Genomic DNA, 24,882 nt, shown 5'->3' with positions numbered 1-24,882 from the left:
TACCTGGAACTGGGAATGTGGATGTCATGGCCACGATCCCATGTTCCGTGCCTAGGAAGGTGGTCACAAAGATATCGTGAGGCTTTTGCTGGAAAATGGAGCCTACATCGATGAAGAAATCGGTTCATATGTTTACACTCTCATGTTCCGTGCGCTTGATTGTCAAGACGAAGACTTTGCGTTGGAGTTGCTTAAGAAGGGTGCTGATCCCAACGGTACATGTTCCATCTTTGAAGACGACTCAGGGGACGCCCACCATGAACGCTCTGTTCTCTATCATGCTGCTTCACGAGGCTGCATAAGGGTAGTGGAAGCCCTCCTGGATAAAGGTGCCGACATCAATTTGCGACGCAGCATAGAGGACACTGCCCTTTCTGTTGCTGCCGAACACGGTCATAAAACTATTGTGCAACTTTTGCTTAACATAGGTGCCGATATTAACGTCGAAAGGATCGTTCGCGGCACAAGCTCTTACTGCAGCTTGTTCTGGCGGGCAAAAGACGATTGCGAGGCTACTGATGGACAAGGGAGCCGATGTCAATGCCCAAGGGAAGTACACCCCCAACGCACTCATTTCTGCTTCTCAGAAGGGCCATGAGAAAACTGTCAAGCTTCTGCTTGAGACGGGCGCCATTGTTGACGCTAGCGTTGAAGACATCATTAGGAAGAAAGAGAATGCTCTGACCTTCGCTTCAGGCAATGACCACAATGCAATTGTTGAAATCCTCCTCAAGAGCGGTGCTCAAACAAACGCCAATCCACTGGAGGACGGGAGCGCTCTTGCCAAAGCCGCGTCGGGCTATCGCTCGAATACCGTCAAGCTACTTCTTGACAATAGAGCCGATCTCAATATGAGAGACTCTCTAGGCTCTGGTGCATCGGATTTCTTTTTCCAAAGCCGTCCTCCAGCTCATGAAGAGTCTATCCCACTACGCCTCATTTAGAATGGGGCTGGTTTGGGCGATCAGCTTCAGAAATTTAACTTTATTCTCATTTTTGAGGAGATGGAATATCATGGACTTATCAGGATGTTGCTAAATAGGAGGGCAAACAAGGATGCCATTGCGAAAGTCAACTAAAATTGGGATACAACTCCGAGGGGGGATTAGAACGAAAAGAAAGGGAAGGGCCATGGCAACGCACTTTACATTCCTTCCAGCAGAAGATTTGTTGAGATTGTAACCTTACTTCTCAACCGAGGCACAAGCTCAAGTCGACTGGATTGGCATGGCTGGACCTTAGCGCTCATTGAATCGAGATACTCCCACATTTATGTTAGCCAAATACTATCACGGTGCGAAAATAACAAAGAGCGCTCCAGGTACTCCTGTCTATCACCATCTCGGTTTCCCCACAATACGTTTCCTGAGAATCATATTGTGCTCCAATTTGAGAAGAAAATTGGTTGCACAGCAAGACCATCCGTTTCCTGAAACCTCGCTGCTACCATACTTCGAAATAAAGCTCACAGAATCAGGACTATCTCGCAGTAAGTATGTTAAGCCGACCAACCTCGATTATTCGCAGTTACGTATGCTGGACTGTCAGTAGCCTCGAGATTGGTGTCTGCTGTGTGGACTATCCTGACCCGACAAAAGGGCCCGAGCATGCCAGATTTTGCAGGTGGACATATCGAAACGATGGATATATCTCGGCTGACGTCGGTAAGATCACTGCGGCTTACGGGCCGAGTTTCGATGTCGGCGATGTTATCGGATGTGGGGTTGACTACAAAGCGAACATGATCTTTTTTTGTAAGAACAATACATTTCTAGGTAAGCATGAGATAGTGCTTAGGCGATTCACGGCTAATAAAAGTAGGCCGTGCGTTAGATGTTCCGGTGGTAGTGGTTTCCGGCACTAAGATGATGGTGAAAGAAAATTTCACAGCGGCCGCACTGGCCAGGGTATGCTGAAATCACCCTTGGAATCAAAGTGGTTATGGGGCCGAAGGCCACCCACATTTTCACAGAACATGGGGAATGATGGTTTTGACGGAGCGGCGTTGGGGGAGGAATGGTAAAGAAAGGTTGGCCGAATTTGGAGGAGGCGCAGGGTGAACTTTCGTAGGCATTTGCTTCACATTTGAAAATTTGAGTCCAACCATTAGGGTGGTTCGTTTTGGGCTAGGCGAGTGATTGGAGCTTCTTCCTAAAAAGAGACGGCGACAAATGTAATCTCAGCGGTATTGTTAACCCATTTTATTCGGGATCTTCGTCCGTCATTCGTCCGTCTTCATGGCCTACCGCACCGTCGCTACCAGAACACTTTGCCAAGTGTTTTTTCCAGACCGCTCTTCAGGCTTCCATGGCCTCATACATTGTAATGGCCTCATTGCACAGCCTCTCTGCCAAGCCCTTCTGCAGTGGGACGATAGTGAGTAAAAGCCGTGCGCCTGTCATTTCTCCCCGGAAGCGTCCGTTCCGACACGCAGAAAGAATCGGTGGCCGGGAAGGGTGTGGGTTCATCCGCCTCAATTTCAACCATCTGCTGCTGGAATCTGCGTGATGCTTGTGGGATGAGTAAAGATGCCATTGCTTCATGCAGGCTTGCCGGGCGATTCACCCTTGTTTGCGCCCCCTGGCACCTATGGGAAGGACAACACGGCTCGCTTGCTGATGATGCAAGAGGAACAGTAGAGGAGCGAGGTTGGATCAATGGCATGGGGTTGTCCCTGTCCTCAAAGTTTGAGTCACTAATTACTAATGGACTGCCCTGATTTGGCTATTGTCGATAACATTGATGCTTGAGACTCACTGCCTTGCTTGACACTTAGCACGGCCTGTATGTAGACCAGGGCACTATCGTACTCACTCCACCTGATGCGCAAGTAAGGAACGGGCGAGAAGCTCCGGCTGAAAATCGGTTAAGAGGAGTATAGCATTACAAATCAAGCTTGCGCCACAACAGAGCAGGATGAGCCGTACCTTGCATGCATGAGATGCTTGGCAGCGGCCGAGGATAAACTTCGGGTAAACATGAGCTAATACTACTCTACCATAAACGGTAAACCTACTCTTCTTGACTGCCAAAAATTCCTAGATTCATGAAAAGTGTTCACCTTGGCATGACGCTTAAGGACCTTGGCGACACGCGGTCCCGCTGTGTCCTGACCATCTCCTGTTGACCTCTCCTGACGTAGGTGATGGCAGTGCAAGGCCCAGTTACCCACCTCACAAAGTATAAGACCAGTGGCATGCCTCCCGAGATAGTAGCACTCCAACTCCAAGCTTTCATCCTCACTTCACTGTACCCTCGACCCATCAAGTGACAACAGAACCATGAAGACACTGGGAAGCGGAATCGCCGCATTCGGCCTGATGACCATGTCAGCCATGGCACAGAACCTCTCCTACGGAGCCGACAACTTCTACACCAGCCCCATCGTCACAGTCCAGCCCATCACCTTCCAAACCCAATTCCAAACCAACGTCTCCGGCAACCTCTTCACCCTCCACAACCTCAGCCGCACCCTAGCCTCCCCCGCCATCGTCGTCGGCCACCCCATGGGCGCCGTCAAGGAGCAGAGCGCCAACCTCTACGCCACCAAGCTGGCCGAGCAGGGCTTCGTCACCGTCTCGCTCGACCTCCCCTTCTGGGGCGGCAGCTCCGGCGAGCCCCGCAACGCCGTGGCCGTCGAGCTCTACGCCGACGCCTTCAGCGGCGCCGTCGACTACCTGGGCACGCAGTCCTTCGTCGACCGCGAGCGCATCGGCGGCGTCGGCATCTGCGGCAGCGGGTCATTCATCATCAGCGCGGCCAAGATCGATCCGCGTCTGAAGGCCATCGCGACGTCGAGCATGTACGACATGGGCGCCGCGGCCCGCAACGGGCTGCGCAAGGCGCAGAGCGTCGAGCAGCGCAAGGAGATCATTGCCGCGGCGGCGCAGCAGCGGTGGGTCGAGATCGAGGGCGGTGAAGTCCAGTTGACCGGCGGCACGGACAACGAGCTCACGCCCAATACGACCGATGTGCAACGCGAGTTCTTCGACTTCTACCGCACGCCTCGCGGCCAGTTCATTCCTGAGGGCGCCACCTTCGAAACCGTCACGCACCCGACTCTCTCGAGCAACACCAAGTTTATGAACTTTTACCCCTTCAATGACATTGACACCATCTCGCCGCGTCCGTTGCTTTTCATTTCCGGCGACCAAGCTCACTCGCGTGAGTTTAGCGAGGATGCTTATGAACGTGCTGCCGAGCCGAAGGAGTTGGTCTGGGTCCCGGGAGCTGGTCACGTCGACCTTTATGATCGGGTTGAGCTCATTCCGTTCGACAAGCTCACGCAGTTTTTCCGGACGAACCTCTAGGGGAGAAGCAGTCTCGACGCGAATTGGGAAGTTCGGTTTCACAGGGTCAGCAGAGATGGAGGGAGAGGTACTGCAGAAGGAGTATTGGGGATAGTGTGCTTTAGCTTGTTTGTATTCTTAGCTCGCTAAATGGTTACATTTATGATTTACTCCACATTATCTTTCGAAATTATGTTTAGACTCACTCATCTGATCTGCCTCTTCAATACGACAAGACGACGATGTCTGGGAAACTGACAACTGATGGGTACTCGATAAGAATTGCCTATCGGTATGTTCCTCATCTCTAATGGCCGTCCATAACAGTGCTAAGCTTTTTGTCAAGCTTCGAAGATGTCACGCCTGAAGATGTGCTTATCCACAACGGAGCGTTCATCTTAAGCGCCCAAGGCTGAAACCGCTAAGAAAAATATCCCTCTTCTATAGATTACATAGTTCTCTCAGCTTTTTGTTTAGGCACCTAGGTAGACTCACTTTTACCTCTTGAATATTCAGCTTAGATAGGGTAGCTGAGCCCGTGGCGTTTGCTTAAAGTGCGGCCTTCCTACGCTTGCTTCTACCTGAAATCTTTTCTAGCTATACACTTATATTTTGCACTTACAGCCACCCAACTGGTAAAGACTCTCTATTACTGTGTTCAAGAGCTCAATACACAATGACCTATACCTCGCTAGCCGTCAATTGCAATAATGATTCATGAAGTCGCTGCTCCGTAACCACTCCACTCACCAGTATTAGCAACGGAGAGCACGATGAAAGAAGCAACTTAGCAAGACACCTGGTCAGCGGTTGTTGAATCAAGGCTATCCTTGTTTTAGTACTACGACACATTGAGGCAAAGGTAACGCGTAACCAGCCTTTTTGTCTGCAACTTGCCGAAGTCTCAGACGCCCTCCCCGCAAATAAGAAATCTAATTTTCGAAACGTCTCAAGTGTGTTGTGTGAATACTCTTCCTATTGGATCACATATAGAAATATGATACGAACCCGGGCTAGCAAAAGTGTGTGATTCGGTTATTCGCGCCCCGGACTCAGCTCCCATTGAAGATCAGTGGGGCTGCAGGCAACTTACCGCCCGGCTCCATAGAACATCACCACTTCGTCTTTCTGATTGGTCCGTCGCGGTGCTATCTGTTATCTGTGCTGTACAATGTTGCTGCCTGGCATTTAGTGGGTTCTGGGGATTTTCAGTGGCTCGCAAGCGGCTGGTTCGACGTGCACCCCAAATATTTATTTTTCGGCTCCACTGCCCACGCTTACGTCTTCGTCCTTCCAGAGTCCTTGTTTGCGTGCTGCTTCAACGTGTTTTATTTGCTTCCTGTCTACTTTGAATAGGTGCAGTGCACCTGCGGCAAAATGGACGACCCTGAAAAGGCCGCCAAGCGGCTGAGCCATGAAGACTACACAGTAGGGTGGATTTGCCCGCTGGAGGTTGAGCAGATCGCGGCCCAGGAGATGCTGGATGAAGAACACGAGCGGCTGCCACAGCCGGCTAACGATCACAACGTCTACACGCTCGGCAGCATCAACGGGCACAACGTCGTCATCGCAGGACTCCCCTCCGCCGGTAACAATCCAGCTGCAACCGTCGTTACCCAGATGCGCAACACGTTTGCGGAGCTGCGCTTTGGGCTCCTCGTTGGTATCGGTGGCGGAGTTCCCGCTTTTACCGATAACGGGCACATCCGTCTCGGCCATGTCGTTGTTAGCAAGCCGACTGGCGAGCACTCGGGGGCCGTGCAGTACGACCACGGCAAGGCTGAGGCAGGCCAGTTCCGCCGGACCGGCTTTCTCGCTGCACCGCCTACCATTCTGCTCAACGCAGCCCAGGACCTCGCCGTAAGACGTGCGCGGTCGAGGACGGACCCGCTTCACGCGCACCTAAGCAGAATTGACACGACTATCCGCGGACTACGACGTTACAAGTATCCCGGAGCCGACAAGGACCACCTCTACAGAGCCGACTATGTTCACCCAGAGCCGAAGGTTTCGTGTCAAAAGTGCGGATGCGATCCGAGCCAGCGAGTTGATCGCAGCAGCGACGGCGACAGCGACGAGGAGGATGAAGAGAACGGAGAAGAGATAGTGGTGCACCGGGGCACGATCGCGGCTGGGGAGTTGGTCGTGAAGGACGGACTGCTACGCGACAAGCTGGCCAACCAGTACGGCATACTTTGCTTCGAGATGGAAGCGGCTGGGGTTCTGGCCGACTTCCCCTGCCTTGTTATACGTGGTATTTCGGATTACTCTGACTCCAACAAGAACGACAAGTGGCATGGATACGCCGCGGCGACGGCTGCGGCGTACGCGAGGCAGCTGTTCTTTCATATGCCCGTGGATGAGGTCAGGAAATGCAGGATAGCTGAGAGCGGTTAGTAGCTACATGTTTGAGCAATACTTATGCATATTTTCGGCTGAAAACTCCGTCTGCCGAGCTTATTCAGATGAAATGAGGCTAATTAATGGGCAGATGTCAAACAGTTGATAGTGCGCACCAACCATCTCGCTCGGGACAGCCGCGAGGGAAAACTAAAACAGTGGCTGGACCCGCCAGACACATCAGCGGCTTACAAGAACGCAAGAGACCTGCATCAAGCTGGAACATGCCATTGGTTTCTGAGCAGTGATATGTTCAGTAGATGGAAAGAAGGTCACATTCCGCTAATATGGATTCATGGAATTCCAGGAAGTGGGAAAACGATTTTGAGCTCCTCCATCATCGACGAACTCGCGAAGAAAGCTCAAGATCCCGCTGACGTTGTTTTATACTTTTACTTTGAGTACAAATCGAACGGTAATGTTACATTTGATGGCATGATCCGCAACTTTGCCGCGCACCTCTTCCCAAAGAAAAAGGAGGCACAAGAGGCGCTACAGAGCTTATACGATGACAACCAAAACGGACTGCCGCCAACGAAAGGCCTTATCAAGACGTTTGAGTCCATGGTCAGTCACTTCAATCGGGTCCAGATTGTGATTGATGCGTTGGATGAAATCAAACATCGCAAAGATCTAGATACTCTGCTTGAGTGGATCAAGGCTACAGCAGACGCTCCCAACGGACGAATCCGGCTGATCGTTACCAGCAGAAAGGAAGAGGATATTGAATCGCTCTTGAGCAATGTGGGAGAGACAGTTGTCCTGTCACGAGACGTGGTGAAAGACGACATCAAAAAGTACGTTGAAAAAAGGATACGTGAGAGCCCAGATTTGCAAAAGTGGAATGGATCACCCAAAGCTCTAGAAGCCATACAATTAGCTCTTGTTGAAAGGTCTGATGGAATGTAAGCACAAAGCAAAACCGGCCGTGTTGTATATTGTTCTAACGAGACTTCCAGGTTTCGATTAGTCTTCTGCCAGCTTGAAGAACTGCGCACCTGCTTCAACTATGAAGACCTGCTTGAAACGTTGCAATCTTTACCCCAGACACTGGAGGACACCTATACCCGAATTCTGGATGGACTTACTTCAAAAAAGCAAAGACAACGAGCTATCACTATTCTTCAACTCCTACTTTTCCACAGTGATATTCTCAGCACAGAAATGGTACTTGACGCTATCATCACCAATCCTTCACAGGATCCGGCATTTGATCCTATCAATCGATTCCCATCACAGCGTGACTTAGCCAGGGTATGCGGTGCCCTTGTCACTATAGACTGGCTTCGGCCAGAAAAACCGTCCGGTGTTCTCCGCATCGCACACTTCTCTGTTCGGGAGTACTTGACTTCGGACAAAGTCCCCACAGATTTCCAGAACGCACTCAAACAACCTGAGGCAGCTATCTCTTTCACAAAAATCAGTCTTGGTTATCTGCGCCACATACCAACAATTTCATACTCCGTGGTAGAGCGAACGACGTATCCCTTAACTGACTTCGCTATGCAATTGCCATATTTTGCATATGGGCTACATGAGGAAGAGAGCGTAGTAAAGGAAATCGCGCATTTTTTCACGTCTGATGCATGTCACTCATTCGTGCGACTGTACAACAGATGGGATAGCATCAAGACCGACTACTACGCTGAATTCCCAGATGTTTCAGATCATCTGTGGATCCTAAGCTCACTTGAGTTGGACGATTACCTGCTTCCAACGATGATTGAGGCCGACTCGTCATATCTACTAAATCAACTTGTCGAAACGCCAAGTATGGAATCAAGGAATTCAGAGAGTATACCGATCCCGCTCTCCAGCACTGCAACGAGATTGAATTTGGGAAGGCTGAGACCCAGCTTTTCAGAGTTCGATCCTCTCGTTCGTATATGTGGTGCTTCGTGCAAGCCCCGCGTAAGGGAAGAGAGGGCACTTTACCTTGCAGCACGAAAGGGGTGGTCTTCCATCGTCGAAGCCCTTCTTCTGCATGATTCTGAAAGTCATATCCAGGGAGGAGAGCATGGCACAGCTCTAAACGCAGCGATGTACTTCGACAAACCAGACGTGGTCGATATCCTTCAGAAACACTACGACAACACACTCGATCCTCAGCACTTCGCTTCCGCAGTCTTGAACACTATGAAGTGCGAGATAGGGCTCTGGAAGTCCGAAAAGTTTCATGTTTGGCTGGAGAAACCCCTTTGGTTGCAGACAGCTTTGAACCGGCTTACTTCTGGTCACAGTGGCTTTGAAGAGGTCCTGAGAACCGCCTTGCTGTATGGCGACCAGGACCTTGTCGATTGGACTCTTGGAAAGAGTCCATCACTTGTGTCACAGGGGGTTATCGAGAGCACAATCATCGATACCCTTCGGTTCTGTGAGGATCACCACGTAGAAACCATCTTACGTATGGTGAACGACTCGAGTCATGAGAACTTAGCAACACGAAGTCTCATAGGAACGCACGATGAAAAGCATCGTAGGTCAGCTTTGCACTGGGCCGCAAGCAAGGGATATGTTGGTGTCACACTATCCCTACTCAAGTTGCGAGACGCAGATATCCACCTCAAGGATAGGTTTGGCGAGACGCCTCTCCATTGCGCTGCACGAGAAGGACAAACTGAAATCGCAAGAATCTTAATCAGTCACGGCGCAGATCCTGAGGACGTCGATGATTCTTTCAAAACCCCTCTCCTTTCTGCTTTCCTGCAAGGCCACCATCGCACATGTCAGATATTCTCACCCACCAAACCTGGGAAACCATTGGATCATAGCCAGTTCCATGAACTCGATACTGAAGTAGGTTCTATACCATATGATAAACACTCGCCATTCACAATGGGGGAGTACTACTTATGTGTTGTTGTTTGGGCCCCCAAAACGTATTGTATTAAAAAATAATAGAGGCTAAATACTTTGCAAATAGATAAAATATTTCGAGTTCCGTCAGCTCATCGATAATCAGCTTAAACTTTCCAAGAGAGAATCAATATTCCAACTGGCTTGTCAACTACGCCATTCCATTCTGTCCTGCAAGATTACGACCGTGTCTACGTTGCTACAAGACCCACGTGGGCTTCAGATGCTCAATACGAACTTTTACAGAGAGGAAATGTCAACTCCTCTTCATATAGCAGCCAGGACACCGTCTCCTGAACTTTTTGAAATCCTGATCAATGCTGGGGCTGATCCTTCTCTAAGAGATATACATGGCCGCACTCCTTTGCATATTTTGGCAGCACCACAACGGAGAACCTCGGATAATATCCGTATACTTAGAGCGCTTGTCAAGAAAGGTTGGAGTCTCGATGATCCAGACAAGGAAGGACAAACATGTCTTGATGCACTCCAGGTAATCCATATGTTCCTCAATTTGAACCCTATTCGTTGATCGCTGTATTGAGGTCATTCGAAACTAACCTACTGCAGATCCAACATGACTGTGCCGACAGAATGACTTGTCTTCATTACGCTGCCCAAGAAGGCTGTACAGAGATTGCAAAGATGCTTCTTGATCTCGGGGCGGACCTCGGCGCACAGAGCATCACCGGCCAAACCCCTCTTGACTGTGCTAGGATTGCTGGTCATCTGGACGTGTTCGGAATCCGGCTTGATCCGCTCACTACTTCATCTTCGATGAAGCACATTAACAGCGCACCAGAGACCATGCTTCACGAAGACCGCTTAACGGAACCACCCAAACACCGTCCCACCACCATAACTTTGGCCCTGAAGCTCCACAAGGCTGTGCATTCCAACGATGTTGGCATGGTCAGTGAGTTACTCGAGACGCCAGATGTCGATCTCACCTTCGTGAACCTGGTGGACTCGACTGCAAAGTCGGCTCTCCACTATGCCGTCCAGAGCAAAAGTCACAGGATTGTTCAATTGTTGTTGGAATATGGCGCAATGGCAAAGTCGGAGGATTACGAGGGACACAGAATGCCCATCAATCATCATGCCAACCTCAAGGATGACGAAGGAAAGACTGCACTACATTGCGCTGCGCAAGCGGGTAAACTCGAAAATGTGAAGGCCCTCGTTGAAGGTGGAGCGCATGTATGGGCGATAGACAAACAGGGACGAACCCCGCAAGAGTTGGCTGCTATTGGAGTTTCTCTAGCACACCGGGAAGTGGTGCATTGGTTGGATTCACAAGCGTCATCGGAGTGGGAAGAGGACGAAGAGGAAGAAGAGGACGAGGAGGAAGAAGAGGGCGAGGAGGAAAAAGAGGACGAGGACGAAGAGGAGGAGGAAGAGGAAGCGGAAGATAGATAGTATTAGCTAGATCGGTGTTCAAGCGTGACTTTCAGAGATCTGAGTATATCTCATTTCTATGACGTCAGGGTGCGCCGTCGTTGTTGTTGGTAAGGGGTCATGTTTTCATTAGAGAAATCCCACTTCACGTGGATAGCTGAAGTTATTGTTTTGGCGTAGATGAGGGCTTCGATATTTTTTTCTATTCTACAAATATGCCTAAAAATTGAAATTAACTACTTATAGGAGCAAGAGTTGTTGATGCAAGACAGAATGGTGGAATCCTTATTGACGTGGATGCAGTGGGCTAATTTCTACCGCCCATATCCACCGCGTATACGCGAGAACACGAGTGATGACAATTCTACCTACAATTGAACCCTGATCTTGCAGTTTCTCGTATCGTCAAGGACGTAAAAGACAATGATCAGCCACTCCCCTTTCCCAAAAATACTTTTCGCATCTCCACCGGAAACTCTTACCTTTTTTAAATTAGGAGGAAATTCTTGTACTGAAAGTTGATAAGATCCGCAAACGTATTGTCATCGGCTGCATCCGATGTGTCCACACTTGAACAGCGGCTCTCCATCATAGGCCTTGTGCACAGATGGGAATCAGTGATGAAAACATCGCGGTGTAAATTTGTTGTGGCTCGCCAGCGTTGACGGGCTAACAACACAACTTCTTAGCCGCCTACTCATCCGCTGCGAGTCTCCTTACCATGCAGTGCGAGAGTATTAGATGAAGAGAAGGTTGGGTCTGGTGCAGACGTTCGGGGTCGTGCGTGCATATGGACGGAGTGAGGCCGTGCCTTCGTAGGGCTGCTTCCCCAGGTTTTTTACGTAACGCAAATATAGGCATTTTGACCGGTGTAGAGAAGCTCTGTGACTTCCCGTCGAATGATCTTGCTCGCAGTCAGCACATACTTCAGGGGCTCCCCCACTCTGTAGCGGGGCCAGCCCTGCAACACTGAGGTTCTTTCGAAAATTCTGTACTCCCGCTCGTATGCCATGATCAACTTGCGATAGCAACCATCCGATTGATCGGCGAGATGGTGTCGTGTTGTACGATGTGGTAGGGCGCATTGCGGCTGTGGCGCCCAGCCAGCGGGACAATGGCGCAGGCTAAGCTTTTGGCGCAACTTCGACAGTCTTGCTTTTAAGACACGGGTCGGTACCATACTCAGCCAAATGAAAAATATTGCTAGATAATGGGAATCGTCGTATGTCCCACGAAAGCCCGTACTTAACAGCCATACAACACAAGCCGCCGCCAATCATGTGGCAGTTCCCGTTCGTATTCCTATGATCCAAGCTCTCAGGAGCACAGTCAAGCTTCAGACCCGGAACCTGCGGGTCAGCGACTGGACCATAAGCTCTGGGACCCTTGCGTAACGCGCGTACATTCTACATGCTGTAGACTCCAACCCGGTGAATAGCAGTGATTGCCGCCGATACCCAGGCATCGGGATTATACGAGCGAACAGCGCACCCGGTCCCCCGCCACGCCACCAAGGGGTCGTGACGTCAATATTATCTTTAGCTATCCTTTACGAGGGGTATGACCTCCGGACAGACATTGATGAAGTATAAGAAGAGGGCCGAATCCCTCCTCTACAACGCCACCACCAGCAAACAACTCCAAACAACTCCCACACTCGCTTTCCACAGCCACTCGCTACCAACCAACCTTCAGCAAAAATGAAGTCCGCTATCGTTTTCGCCTCCGCCCTGGCCTCCGCCGGCAGCGCTCTCGCCGCTCCCACCGAGACCTGGTACAGCCTCGCGGCGTCGGCCCCCAACACGAAGATCGACGGCGTTGTCATCGGCGCCTCTGCCGAGTCCTTCTACATCAGCAAGCCGTCGACCTCGTCCTGCGGCGACGTGAACCCTTACATCACCGTCAACTCGGCCGGCAACATGCTGTTCTACAACGACGGCACCAGCAACCAGCAGCAGGGTACGCGAAGCACAACCTCCCAACCCACAAACCGCATATATCGCTAACCATTTTCCTTTTGCGCAGGCTACGTCAGCACCCTCGAGGACGGCACCAAGGGCCTCCTCCGCTTCAACAAGGGCAACAGCGCCGGCGACACGCACCTCTCCATTGCCGGCTCCGAGCAGGACCAGCTGAAGGTCATGTACGATGGCGACGCCAACTGGCTCGCCTGCCCGGACAACGGCGCCGCCTTCTACATCTACTCGGCCAAGGTCCAGCCCAACCCCCCGAACAAGGCCAACTGCATCCCCTTCGAGATCAAGGCTACCCAGGCCTCCAAGAACCCTGAGAAGGTCTGCACCTACCAGTAAGCGCTCGGGTATATGTAACGAGAAGGTGTGGGATGTGTAAGATGATGAGGGGTGTGGAGAGGGGAGGAGTACGGAGGAGGACGGGGAAGCGTGGAGGAGTGGGGAGGAGTGTGGGAATATTGTGTGAGAGGATACGCGCTATGGCAACGTAATGTTTAAGAGTAAATTGTCACGTCCATCAATACAATATGTTCGACAATAGTTCAACTGCTACTGGCTCCGTGGAAGTGAGATGTCTAATCCACCCATTCTTGGTTCAGCTCGGCCAGCTACATACATTTCGACAGGCGAATTACACACGGTAAGATTCCCCTTATAAAATCATCAAACCCGTGGGCAAGCCACATGAATTCCACATCTGCAACCGGATGGTAGCTTTGACTACCCATGACACGAACAGGAACCGAATCTAGTCTAGCATCCGTGCGCGATGCGACCCCCTGAAGACGGGATGACGCGGACAGGGGCACTGAGCGGCTTACCGCATGTGGTAACGCGAAGACAACCAGATTGACGAAGCAAACGTGCGTCCTTTTCTGCAGGACAGCAAATACCGCCCATTGGTGTCAATGCGCGCTTTCTACAGCCTGCTGTTGTCCGCCTGTGCGCACGTCGGCCATCCAAAGTCAGCACGCACACGCCGGACGCTGGTGGAATGCAAAGCACCTGAACCGGCGTTACATGTTCACTCGGGCATGCTGAGTAGATTTCAGAGAACAGGAGATCAGAATCGGCTTTACATGTGGAGCGGCTACCAGTGGCGACTAGCGGACAGCACCGACCGTCGGGCCTCTCCGCACCAGGCCTAGCGGCCGCCTGCCTAGCCTATAGCCTGTCTCAACTTCATGCCATTTCCACGCGCAGTCAATCCCGCCATTTTCCACCTCTCTATTCCATTTTGTGCCGTATTCTGCATTCGGTTTGTTGGTCGGAGACTAGGCAATGCGGTAGTAGTGGAAGCTTGACGCTGGCGTGAAACTGCGAGAGAAAACAGTTTAATGCTCGCTGGAAGCTCACGCCATCTTTTCCAGCTCCAGTATGCATAGGCCGGGATGATAAGGCGAGCGAGTACCGAGAAAAATCCTAGATTGCACTGGAAACCGACATGACGAGAATATTGATATGAGCTTGCGGCGTTTACAGAGCGTGTGGTACAGCATTCATTTTGTTATTGCATGAACTGCACCGACGAATCACCCCGTCACCAAGTTCGGCTGGGTGTAGTTGTGCTCACAGAGAGGAGATGCAGGCCTTGATTGATCTTGCCTAACAACCGATCGATTGATACGAACACGAGGGTGGCTAGTGGCGTCACTGAAAGCGATGTGAATTCCGCAAAGGATGACAGTGCGGCGGCTGGCGCTGCGGTCTCGCGGGCCGGTCCGTGGCGTGCAAGCATGGCCAGGAGCCCGCCGCCGCAGCTTCAAACTACTGAGCACCAGTGCCGCGCCCGAGGCGAGAGAATGACGAAAGCGATTTGTGCGATCTTGCTACTGTCAGGCGTTGAGGGGTTCGCTCTTTGGACACTGGAAGGTGCAAGGTTGGGTGCTGCTTCCTCACAAGGCAAGTCCAGCGAACATGCCCCACCCACGCCTACGCATCCTGAATTCCCCTCTGTCTTCGTTATCTAGCGACGTATCTCCCGATCGACGACCTTTTTTTTTTTGCGCCGATCTTTTCTTCTGGCTGTCCTGCTCCCGCCATCGCCGTCGTCACGTTCGGGCTGCCTCCGGGCGTGTCCCAGCGTTGGGCCACCATCAGAATCACCACCACCCTCCCGCGGCTCCCCTGCTCTGCCGTCGTCGCCGTCAATTTCAGGCTTGTCTGTGGTGGCTCCAACATTTGGACCACCCATCAGAGTCTCTACCACCACCACCCGCCGCTCTACTCCCGCCCAGTCACCCCCTGTCGCCTCTCCGCCATCATGCCTCGCGTACGCGGCAACCGGCCCGCCCCAAGCTTCCCCTGGGCGGAGCTCAAGCATGTGACGGGACGCATTGGAAGGTATTTTAAATACCACACCATTGGCCGCGACCAACGCCTCCTTCGCAAGCTGCCAATCATCTCTTGGTAAGACCATCCCTCTCTGAACTCTGGACTTGGCTAGTAAGCAAGTTGACTAACAGTATATAGGCCGTTCAACCGTGCCCGCGTCCTCGCCCACGCCCTCGCCCGTGCTCGCAACCGCCGCAACCGCCGTGCCCGTAGGGAAGCCCGCGAAGCAGCGAACAACAACAGCAACAACGACGGCAACAGGGAGACTTCGCCTTCTCCGCCACGCGCCCCCTCTCCCGCCCGACACTCCGAAAATGGAGGCACCGCTCAGCGGTCCAGCCCCAACAGCTCGCCAAGCGCGCAGCTGCTCTTTGAGCAGGCTCAACGACCACCGCCAGCAGCAGCAGCACCACCACCACCACCACCACCACCACAGCAGCGAGCTTCTCGTCGCAACATCCGTTTGCTTGCCGAGGTAGATGAGGACAACGTTGTGCATGGCCGCCGCGTCCGGCGCCAGACAGAGCGCTATAGCTAGGCACGTGGGGCTGTGGAAGGGGATGGAATCGTGAGGGATTGATTGTGTAGAAAGTCGCTCCTTATATTATTATGTCTCGCTTGTATCACTTGCCGGTTATGCTTTGTGACTGCTTGGACTCCTTCGGTCTTCCCTGTTTCTTAGCTTTAGCCTGCGAAGCTCTCCCAGTATTACGGATTAGCTCCGTGCGACTCGTATAGCTACTCGTTTCCTGCTTAGCATAGTTTCCATTACTACTTGAACTTCTCGTTCTTAGAACTGTTTCTTCTTTAGCAGTTTCTTTTCGTACATAGGGCTTAGTCGAATTCTGATTCACTTCGCTTCTTAACACCCAGTGTCTCGGTGTTTTGGTAGATATAGTGCTCCTATATCAAAATGACAGGTATCAGAAGCAAGGATTTTAGTCTTAAACTAATCTAGTAAGTGGAAGCGGTGCTAGTATATTTATATAGCTGTAGCGCTAATAAGCGGTGTTAAACGTTTTACAATAAAGATCAACCGCTGAACCCTTTGATCTCGTAGCTACCAACTTTGAAAGTTGGAGTCTCCAGGCTTCTGCATGGGTAAAGGAACGATATGGGAATAGAGAAGGTCAGAGTGATGGTGTTTCAAAACTCAAATGGTGGCAATCAACGATAGTAAATAATGATCGTGATTACGCCCCTTTGAAGAGAAACTACACAAGCTCTAAATTACACCTCTCGCCAGTATAGATATCCGGGGTTTCCTCTTCCTGTTTATACATCCCAATACGCATATATCTGTGACTTCCCGGGCTTTCAGGTGACAATAGAAGCCCCGAGTGCAATTTGTGGATCTCCAGACATAGCACTTCGAAATGCTGTTCGCTAGACGAGACAGTGACTGTTTTCATTTCAGGGCTCATCGGCCGGTCCAGGTAGACGGATCCAAACGGGTATGAGGCCTTCTCGCTCTCCCTTAAGATACCGCGGCGGGTTGCTCCATCTCCCAGAAATGAAACTTTTTTGATCCAACCATTCAACCTGATACTTCCCTTCGCTGAATGCCCGAACTGGTCAGGATTGCCAACAACGTGAGAGCTAAGGAATTGCGCACATTCCGGAGAGCAAAAGTGAAGCGAAGAATCGAAATATACCGGTTCATTGAGCGAAGCCCAAGACCATGATGGGATCGTACTAGAGACTGGAGCGTCGCAGGTGACGTCGGTGGCGCCCTCGCCTATTTGCCAGAGTAGATCAAAATTGATGGTACTCCTCCATAAGCCGGCCATGTACTCATCTTGCGGCTTCCGGCGTAGCCAAAGATCTTTCGCAACACCACTGAGTGCGACGAGTCGATCCTCTGACTTGGAGATGGATCGTGAGGTGTAGTTTCCGACTATTCGATGCCATTCGGCGTGGGGGAGTGGCATCCAGGCTTCCACATAGTCAATCAGTCCGTTCCCATAAGGAATCTTAGGATAGGAGTCTGTTGCCTTATCATAGTACTGCTCCCAGAGGACATTCTTGCAGTACCAGTATATTTTGGGCTTTCCCAAGTTGACGTAGCGAGCAGAGAGAAGCAATTCCTGCAATGTCCAGGCCCTCTTATGAATAGGGTCTGAACGTATCGCTAACGCCTGCAAGCCAGCATAAAGCTGACCGGGCATGTCTTGGCCGCGGAACAATCCGTTGGGCAGAGGGCAAAATGGTATTTCCGGTTGATCTGCGGTCGGGCGAATACCATCATATGCGCTCTTTCCTGCCGCAGCCCCAATGGTGAGAAAGGCATCGTGGTAGATCGTCTGCATCTTCACGGACTCCTCCTTCCAGTCTGCTTTAGCCTCGACGCTGTCTCCTTGAAGAATGCAGAGTGAATCGACCCAAAGATATCGAATCCCAAGAATTCTAGTGAATTCGATGGCATCTTGGACTGTCAACGGAAGATCTTCCACTGGTATCTCTTCTATCATCCTGGAGACATTGTCTGGGTTGACCACTTGAAAGGATTCCTGGCCCCAACAGTAACTTAAGGCCAGATAGACCCCCATGATTGGTGTCGGCTCAGCCTCTCCATTTGAAGCAGACATCATGGAGGGATTGATCCAGATGCGCGGTTTGTGCGACGTCCCGTAGACCCCGACGTCTACTAGGCGCTTGGGCAGCGGAGATTCGATTGACTTTGGACACATTGTGTGCTCCTGTAAGCATCGTCGAGTCCATAAAGCAGTGTATTGAGCAGCTTGCGTCAAGTTCCTCCAAGGTATGTGATCCTCGACTCTGCCTGCAGATGGATCATCTGTACGGCTGGTAAGCTCAATTTTTTCGTTGAAGTATTTGTTATTCCCTACCAGGCAAATTATAAATAGTCAGTGCTCTAGTCCTGTGATTACGGTCGATGACTTGATGCCTAGCGGTATCTGAGAGTTCGACACGAGGCCAGTCTAAACTGGACTCATGAATGATATTGATGGCGCCTACCCCTTCGTGCAGCTTAACCCTTTCACCATTCTGACTCATGAGGAATGAAAACTTCATTTCTCTGGCCTTCATGTCCACGTCTTTCCCCAACTTCCGCCATTCCACCCAGTCCTCCCATTTCGCGAAGGTACCTGTATGATAATGTATCCCGTCCCATTCTCTCTGCGAACGACTTGATCTGTTCGGAAAGTAGTAAACAAAATGATCTTGCATGCGTTTCCAGATCACTGCACACAGTGGACAACAGCTTTTACCAGCACGCAGAGCCGCTCCAACGACATGTTCCAGATCCTCGGCCGTTCGATGCTCGAGCGTGATTGTGTCATCCCGGCTCCGGATCTCTGGACACTCGAGTCTGAGTTCTTCGTAATCGATGAGCAATTCACTGCAAATGTCACAGAGCTCCTCAGAGCTTATCCAATCGGACATAACGTCCAGCGGACGTTGCAGCAGTGGAGCTGGCACAGTTGCGGGATCTTGAAGCCATGGCCAAGTAGAGTTGGCAGGTTCGTGGTTCGTGTCATCGCGTCTTTCGGGTTCCATATCGGTTCTGTGACGGTAAAGGAGGTAATGGTTTGGTAGCAGGGTATGGATTTCAGAAGAGAAAAGCTGGTGGGTGGAATGGAGGTGGGGCTACGGCCACGCCCACTGTTAATAACCTGTTTCCGGCTATCGCGCGACCCGATATTTCGCCACGTCGCATGTACGTGCAGTAACAACATGCGCTCCCTAAGCGGTGTTCATTGGTGGACGAAGTGCCTATGCACCAAGGCGTAATCGTGTGTAAGCGGGGCGCTTCGGTCGGTAAGCGGCGCAGTGAGGAATTCAGCGCGATCCGCCAATAATAACACCATGACGTTATCATCCTTGCCCGCTGATTAATTATTCGCGCAGATTTAGTTGGGAAAGGCGTCTTGGTAACCATGCATCATCTCTCGTGAGGACTGATTTACCCCAAGGCCAAGTCACAATGGCAATACTTGGGGAAACTCTTAATACAGCGTGAGCGGCAAGGAATTTATCTGCTGTTAAGTGCGGATTTCCCATCATATTGCTGATGGCGTCCTCATAGTAATGGCGCCTAGGTGGCAATTTCTGTCACACGCAGACGGAAACACTGCGTGACGAGCAGATCATCATGCCTTCTGGTTGGCCTATGTGATATCAGCGTGGCGTTGAGCAGTGGATGATGCAAGCTGAGGGATAAAAGGTGCCAAGAAGTTTTCAGCTTACAAGCTGGTGCCTAGACATTGCATGGACATCGATCCACCTGAAAGCGCAGACAAATGATGTGCCTTAAACCCCACCATCTGCAGGGATCACTTTCCTACGCCATGTGCTACCAGTGGGCTCTTACGCATCTAGACCATCATGGTTACCCAAATTCTATCCAACCAACAGATGTAATACAGCACAAAGGAAATGGCACGGCACTGATCAACTCTTCCCGGTTCAAGACCATTCACCGTAGGAATGTAGGATAAATTCACTGTCGGCAACAGGAAGTCACCATTTGTATTACGAAGGGATGATTAAACTTCTGTCATTGTGGCTAGAGTGGCGGCACTGCTTTCCTGAGTGATTGGACGCATTCGTGCAGCGGGTGGAAGGCTGTCGATTTAGCCCGTCAGCCTCACGACATTCCTCATCAACCAGCCCGCAGATCCATCTCGCCTTGCTCAAATTCACTCGGTTCGTCACAGCCTACAACGGTACCCAGCTCACAGTGTAGATGCTGTCTCGTGTCATCCTGCAAGCCTCCTGCATCCCCGTCCTATAGCACCACTTTTCGAGCCGCTTCTCCATAGTCTCTCATCCTCCCTTCCTGATTGCTTCGGCACATCATCATATGCGTGCTTGCAAAAACTCTACCGGAAGGCTTTCGGGTTGGCCATCAAAATATCGCACTTAACAACTCGTTAGTCAGTTCCGTGGCTTTACGACTTAACAAATTTCGAGTTGAATTTACCGATTGGGAGTATGTGTCGCACCGGTTGGACAAGTTGCTTAGCTAGATCGGGTGGTCGCCTGTACCCTTGCCCACGCAGCCGCCATCCTGTCTGAGGAGAGCTTCTATTCCCCCGTGGGTGGCGGGACTACGTTGCTGTGACCAGCGGGCTATCAACTGCGGTATCTCGAGTGTTTACTTCGATCCCAAACTAAAGCACCAGCCCTGTCATCTCCGCGTGGCCGTAGCACGAATACGCAGGAAAGGTAGGCGGGCACGATAATAATTTCCTAAAGAGCCTAGCGTATGAGCTACAAATGCATGCTCTTTCCCAAAACAATATCGCTAATGGTAATAAGCTTCCCAACTTCACGCTTCGCGATGCTTCGCTCTTGTCCTTCGTGTTGATATCTCGTCCCCCAATCCACGCGCCGATTATATCATAAAACTAAACTTACAGATCAAAACAATAATGAACAGTGTGGCCGAAGTAATGAGTATTGCAAGTTTCATTAGTCCTACATAGCTATGGAGTAGATTGTTATCGCACGAGACTTCTTCATTTCCTTCTATGTTCGAACGTTCAAACCAACACCCTCCGATTCATTTATGAAGATCGTTTTCATTTCACGATAGTGCAACCTATTTATTCCTAGTTCCGGGGTCTGGAAAGAACATCAGCATTTTTACTGAAATAGTTGAGGTCAAGATCGTGATTCCTGTTGAGTTCGGTATAGGCCCCCGGTAGACCAAGCCATTGCGTGCCGTATGCAAGGACGGGGCCACGCCAGCCAGTGAGCTTAACACAGATTTAATTGTCAGAGTTAATCGTGAATCCATCCATAAGAAATGCGTCCCAGTAGTTGATGCGGATGGTATCGGGATGTGGACGTTTCAACAACTGGTTGGACTGAACCTGGCTCACTCCCCGAGGTGCATTAAGGTAGGTCTGTTGCATGCGCATTACCACTGCCCCGTGTACTCATCGCCCTGTCGTGGACGGTTGATCCAAATGAGCTGCGCCTTACGTCTATCAAGTGCGAAGAAGATGGCGAGATGAAGGTCAGTTGTGAGACGCGAAGAGAGATCGAATCCGCTGTACGCCCTGCACAGGATCTTATGGATGGCTGGATTCGCCTTCTTGCAGGCCATTGAGCGGTATTAGCTGCGTCTACAGCGTTACCATTGAGTCGATGCATGATTAGCACAACATGTTACCGGTCGCCATGAGAGGGAAAACGGGTTAAGCGTAAAATGATGGAATGGAAAAGAGCTCAAGTGTCCTCCGCCAAGTGTCACACTTGCACGTTTCTTGCCACGTCATAAAGTCTCTACGGACTGTGCATCAAATGTCAGCAGACCTTTTTGGTAGCCTGTGTGCTTGCATGCTGCAAGGGATTCTTTATCGACGCGGGGGAATGGGGTGGGGGCTATCTACGCCCTTGCTCAACAATAAATTATCTCATCATTCGTGTCAACTTGGTATTATTCATGCTGGATAAAAGTTTGCATTCGACGGCCTTTGCTTGGGCTATCTAAATCAAACAAAAAATGCATTATCATCGTCTTTATTGTTCTTAGACTATCTAAGCTTAGATCCTTTTCCTTTTGGGGGCCAGGAGTGTTGGTCACACAAGCCAGTGGCAAGATCCGTGCATTGTGTGGTCAAATTGTAATTACTACGTCACAGCCTGTGCGGTGATACGTTTCCAAGATTCTGAGCTTCTGTTCCACGTTGCACTCTTTTAATCTCCATGCAGTGTAAGACCTGTCGTAGAATCTTTCAAGTGGCGTGATAAAGGCTTTACGTAGGATTGGAGGGTGCACATTTTTAGCGGAGATGGTGACATGTGTTTAAAACGTACTTGAGCTAACTCTCCTCTTTCCCTTTCCTATTCCTTGCCGATACATGGGAAGGTTGATTTCCTCTCAATTTCGCGACGCAAAGAGCACTACTCGAAAACAATGGAAATGTCTGTTGAAGAATACTCGGGCCCCATAAGGCTCGGAATGGGCACGTAAGCATTGTTTCGAACAGGTTCAAGCAATATGGGTTGAGATGGACTAACATACTGTTCTAGGTACTTTGACACAGGAGAGTATTCTGATATTACAGTACAGTGCAAGAATGGCGATACGTACAAAGCACACAAGCTTGTTCTTTGCAGCCAGAGCCACGTGTTCAGGAATGCCTGTAACCCAGAGTACAATTTCAAGGTAGAATCATGCCATATTGTTCTTCTTCCTATTCCTAGAAACCTTTCTCCAGAAGGCTCTATTACAGCCACTTCAGCTCGAATGGCTAATTGATTGTAAACAAATAGGAAGCCAACGAAGGCATCATTCGGCTCAAGGACGACGAACCGGAAATTGTCAAAGCTTTGCTCGAGTTTCTCTACTGCTTCGATTACACCAACCCATCGGATGCAGGCATGCTTTTCCACATCCAAATTTACGCCATCGGTGAGATATACGGTGTGATTGGAATAAAGCATCTTGCGCAGAGACGATTCCAACAGCTTGCTTGGAATTCTTGGGATTCTGTGACATTTCCACTCGCTATACAGGAAATCTACAATACAACCACGGAAACAGATCGCGGTCTCAGGGATGTGGCGGTTGAAATCACAGCCGCTCATATCGTGGAGCTTCTCAAAAAGGATGTCTATCGTGCGGTGATGGATGAGGTGGGGCCCTTTGGCAAAGACCTTGCACGGGCTCTCATTGAACTTCCATCTGTGAGAGAAAGGGAACTGGAGGATCTCACCGCTCGCTACGGCAAGTATCGATGCCCAGCGGGGAGATGCAGGAAAACGGTGGAAATGGTTCTGCCAATAGGTGTTTCAATTGTGCACTGCATGAGGTGTGGCGCCGGCTACCAAAACTGGAGCAATTATCAATTATAATGCGTGTTTCTAAAGAAGTCATGAACTACAGACCAGTCTATCTATCGTGAAGAGCGAAAACCAGCCAGGCGGGTCAACCTCATCCGCGGCCTCAATCATAATTTTTCTAACCCCTCGTTGTGTCTCAGAAATTCGAGTACACTCATGTGCGCTGCTAATTGCCTCTTCAGACAGAGCCAAACAAACATAACAATAGACACCGACTTCATCTGTCTCCTCCAATAAAACAACGGCATACACGGTGACACTCTGCCTCTACGGGGACTTTAAGGGGTAAAGGGTAAGAATATAGTTGAGAAATTAGCTGCTTTACAGTCAAAACGTGCGTGAGGCCCCAAAGAGCACAGCCGCCCCGCACAGATATTTCGGAGTAGCAATCGTTGTGGAGAGCGGGCAAAAGAAAAAAGGATAAGGACCTGATGACAGCGGAGGTGTGGGGCTCGGATGGGGGAGACAGGGGTCCACTTACGTCTGCCTGGTGCACAGCCGCCCCACTCATCTGAGCTGGTAACAACCGCTAACGACCGTTCAGGCAGCCTCAGCCTCAGCCTCAAGCTTCGCTGGCAATGCAGAGTGAAATTTTCATTTGTCCACAAGCAGCATGGATGGTCGGCTAGCCCGCAGCGAAACTCTTGCCTGTAAACACAGCCTCGGAGGTTCTGTTAAATTCCAGATACTTAGCCTTGCTTTCTTTTACACGAAAACTCTCACAACTTTCCTCCTTTATCCCGTTCTCTATTATTCATACCTACAACCACCATGGCCGAAATCGCGACACAAACGCTCAGCTTCCTCGACGCGGCGATAGCCTGCTTCAAGCAGATCCAGATCGCCCGCTCGTTCCCAGAGGACTTCGACCACCACCAAATCAAACTCGACATCCTCCAACTGCGTCTCTCGCGATGGGGCGAGGCAGCCGGCATCTACAGCGGCGGGGAAGGCGCGCCGCTAGCGATCCGCGACCACGACCAAGCCAACTCCCTCCTCTGCTCCATCGAGCTCCTCTTCAAGCAAGCGCAAAAAAAGGCCGCCGCGCTGAAGCCCCCGGAGGAGCCCACGACCCCGACGCTCAACCCGGACAGCGACATGTCGTCGGGCATGCGCATGCTGCGCACGAAGCTGCGCGCCTCGCTGTCGCGGCGCTGCACGCAGCTCGCCAACGCCAAGCACAGCATCCAGTGGGCGTTCTACAAGAAGCAGCAGTTTGAGGAGTTCGTCGCCGCCATGAACGGCACGATCGATCAGCTGGAGAAGCTGTTTCCGGAGGAGGAGGCGACGCCGACGCGGCTGCAGGAGCTGAGCAAGGAGGAGTGCAAGGGCATCAGCGAGACGTACCTCAAGGAGCTGAAGGAGATTGTGCAGGACACGGATCCCTGGCTCGATGGCGCGGTGGATGCGTCGCTGCGCGAGCAGGCGCCGACCGGTGGTGTTTCGTTTTCGAACCGCGACAACTATGGTTTGCAGCAGGGCTACAACTATGGTAACCAGAAGGGGTTCAAATTTGCGGGCACTATGAACAATAACACTTACAGGAAGTGATTTGGGAGGGTGAGTCTCTTTCGCATCATTGATTATTTACAGTTACTGACTTGCATGTCTCATCGATAGAATGCGGCTCGAGAGCCCATAAGAGCCAGATGATGGAATTTTATCTTTAGCGTAGAAGATGAAAAAGATGACAAACTAGAATGGGTGCAAAGAATTATACTACTGTGCTACTGTGCTCTATGATTTTCCGTATTGCCATCCTACAAAAGAGATATCCTGAATGAGCGGTTGGGCATGATTACTCTAGACTA

At 50.9% G+C, this 24,882-nt stretch overlaps 7 protein-coding genes across 7 annotated transcripts; all 7 read left to right on the top strand.

Annotated features, from left to right (window-relative positions):
* Positions 1–518: 518 nt before the first annotated feature.
* Positions 519–944, top strand: LTHEOB_72 (uncharacterized protein; the record flags this gene model as incomplete). Its single annotated transcript, XM_035516539.1, has 1 exon — positions 519–944. One exon carries the CDS (start codon positions 519–521, stop codon positions 942–944), a length of 426 nt encoding a protein of 141 aa, XP_035372074.1.
* A 2,337-nt stretch (positions 945–3,281) lies between these two features.
* On the top strand, positions 3,282–4,310 carry LTHEOB_71 (Alpha beta hydrolase fold protein; the record flags this gene model as incomplete). Its single annotated transcript, XM_035516428.1, has 1 exon — positions 3,282–4,310. One exon carries the CDS (start codon positions 3,282–3,284, stop codon positions 4,308–4,310), a length of 1,029 nt encoding a protein of 342 aa, XP_035372073.1.
* Positions 4,311–5,666: 1,356 nt separating this feature from the next.
* Positions 5,667–7,903, top strand: LTHEOB_70 (putative multiple ankyrin repeats single kh domain protein; the record flags this gene model as incomplete). The annotated part of the gene is made up of 4 exons (XM_035516317.1): positions 5,667–6,681; positions 6,997–7,486; positions 7,649–7,833; positions 7,890–7,903. The coding sequence occupies 4 exons, from the start codon at positions 5,667–5,669 to the stop codon at positions 7,901–7,903; spliced, it is 1,704 nt and encodes a 567-aa protein (XP_035372072.1).
* A 2,419-nt stretch (positions 7,904–10,322) lies between these two features.
* Positions 10,323–10,964, top strand: LTHEOB_69 (Ankyrin repeat protein; the record flags this gene model as incomplete). Its single annotated transcript, XM_035516205.1, has 1 exon — positions 10,323–10,964. The coding sequence occupies one exon, from the start codon at positions 10,323–10,325 to the stop codon at positions 10,962–10,964; it is 642 nt and encodes a 213-aa protein (XP_035372071.1).
* A 1,679-nt stretch (positions 10,965–12,643) lies between these two features.
* LTHEOB_68 (Cell wall protein) lies at positions 12,644–13,255 on the top strand (the record flags this gene model as incomplete). Its single annotated transcript, XM_035516094.1, has 2 exons — positions 12,644–12,902; positions 12,969–13,255. The coding sequence occupies 2 exons, from the start codon at positions 12,644–12,646 to the stop codon at positions 13,253–13,255; spliced, it is 546 nt and encodes a 181-aa protein (XP_035372070.1).
* Positions 13,256–15,179: 1,924 nt separating this feature from the next.
* LTHEOB_67 (uncharacterized protein) lies at positions 15,180–15,788 on the top strand (the record flags this gene model as incomplete). The annotated part of the gene is made up of 2 exons (XM_035515984.1): positions 15,180–15,325; positions 15,389–15,788. 2 exons carry the CDS (start codon positions 15,180–15,182, stop codon positions 15,786–15,788), a joined length of 546 nt encoding a protein of 181 aa, XP_035372069.1.
* An 8,054-nt stretch (positions 15,789–23,842) lies between these two features.
* On the top strand, positions 23,843–24,622 carry LTHEOB_66 (Small secreted protein; the record flags this gene model as incomplete). Its single annotated transcript, XM_035515873.1, has 1 exon — positions 23,843–24,622. The coding sequence occupies one exon, from the start codon at positions 23,843–23,845 to the stop codon at positions 24,620–24,622; it is 780 nt and encodes a 259-aa protein (XP_035372068.1).
* Between the last annotated feature and the right edge of the window lie 260 nt (positions 24,623–24,882).

The sequence above is a fragment of the Lasiodiplodia theobromae genome (genome assembly GCF_012971845.1).
Source record: "Lasiodiplodia theobromae strain AM2As chromosome Unknown scaffold_1, whole genome shotgun sequence".
Lineage (NCBI taxonomy): Eukaryota > Fungi > Ascomycota > Dothideomycetes > Botryosphaeriales > Botryosphaeriaceae > Lasiodiplodia > Lasiodiplodia theobromae.
This window is presented reverse-complemented; position numbering and strand designations above follow the sequence as displayed.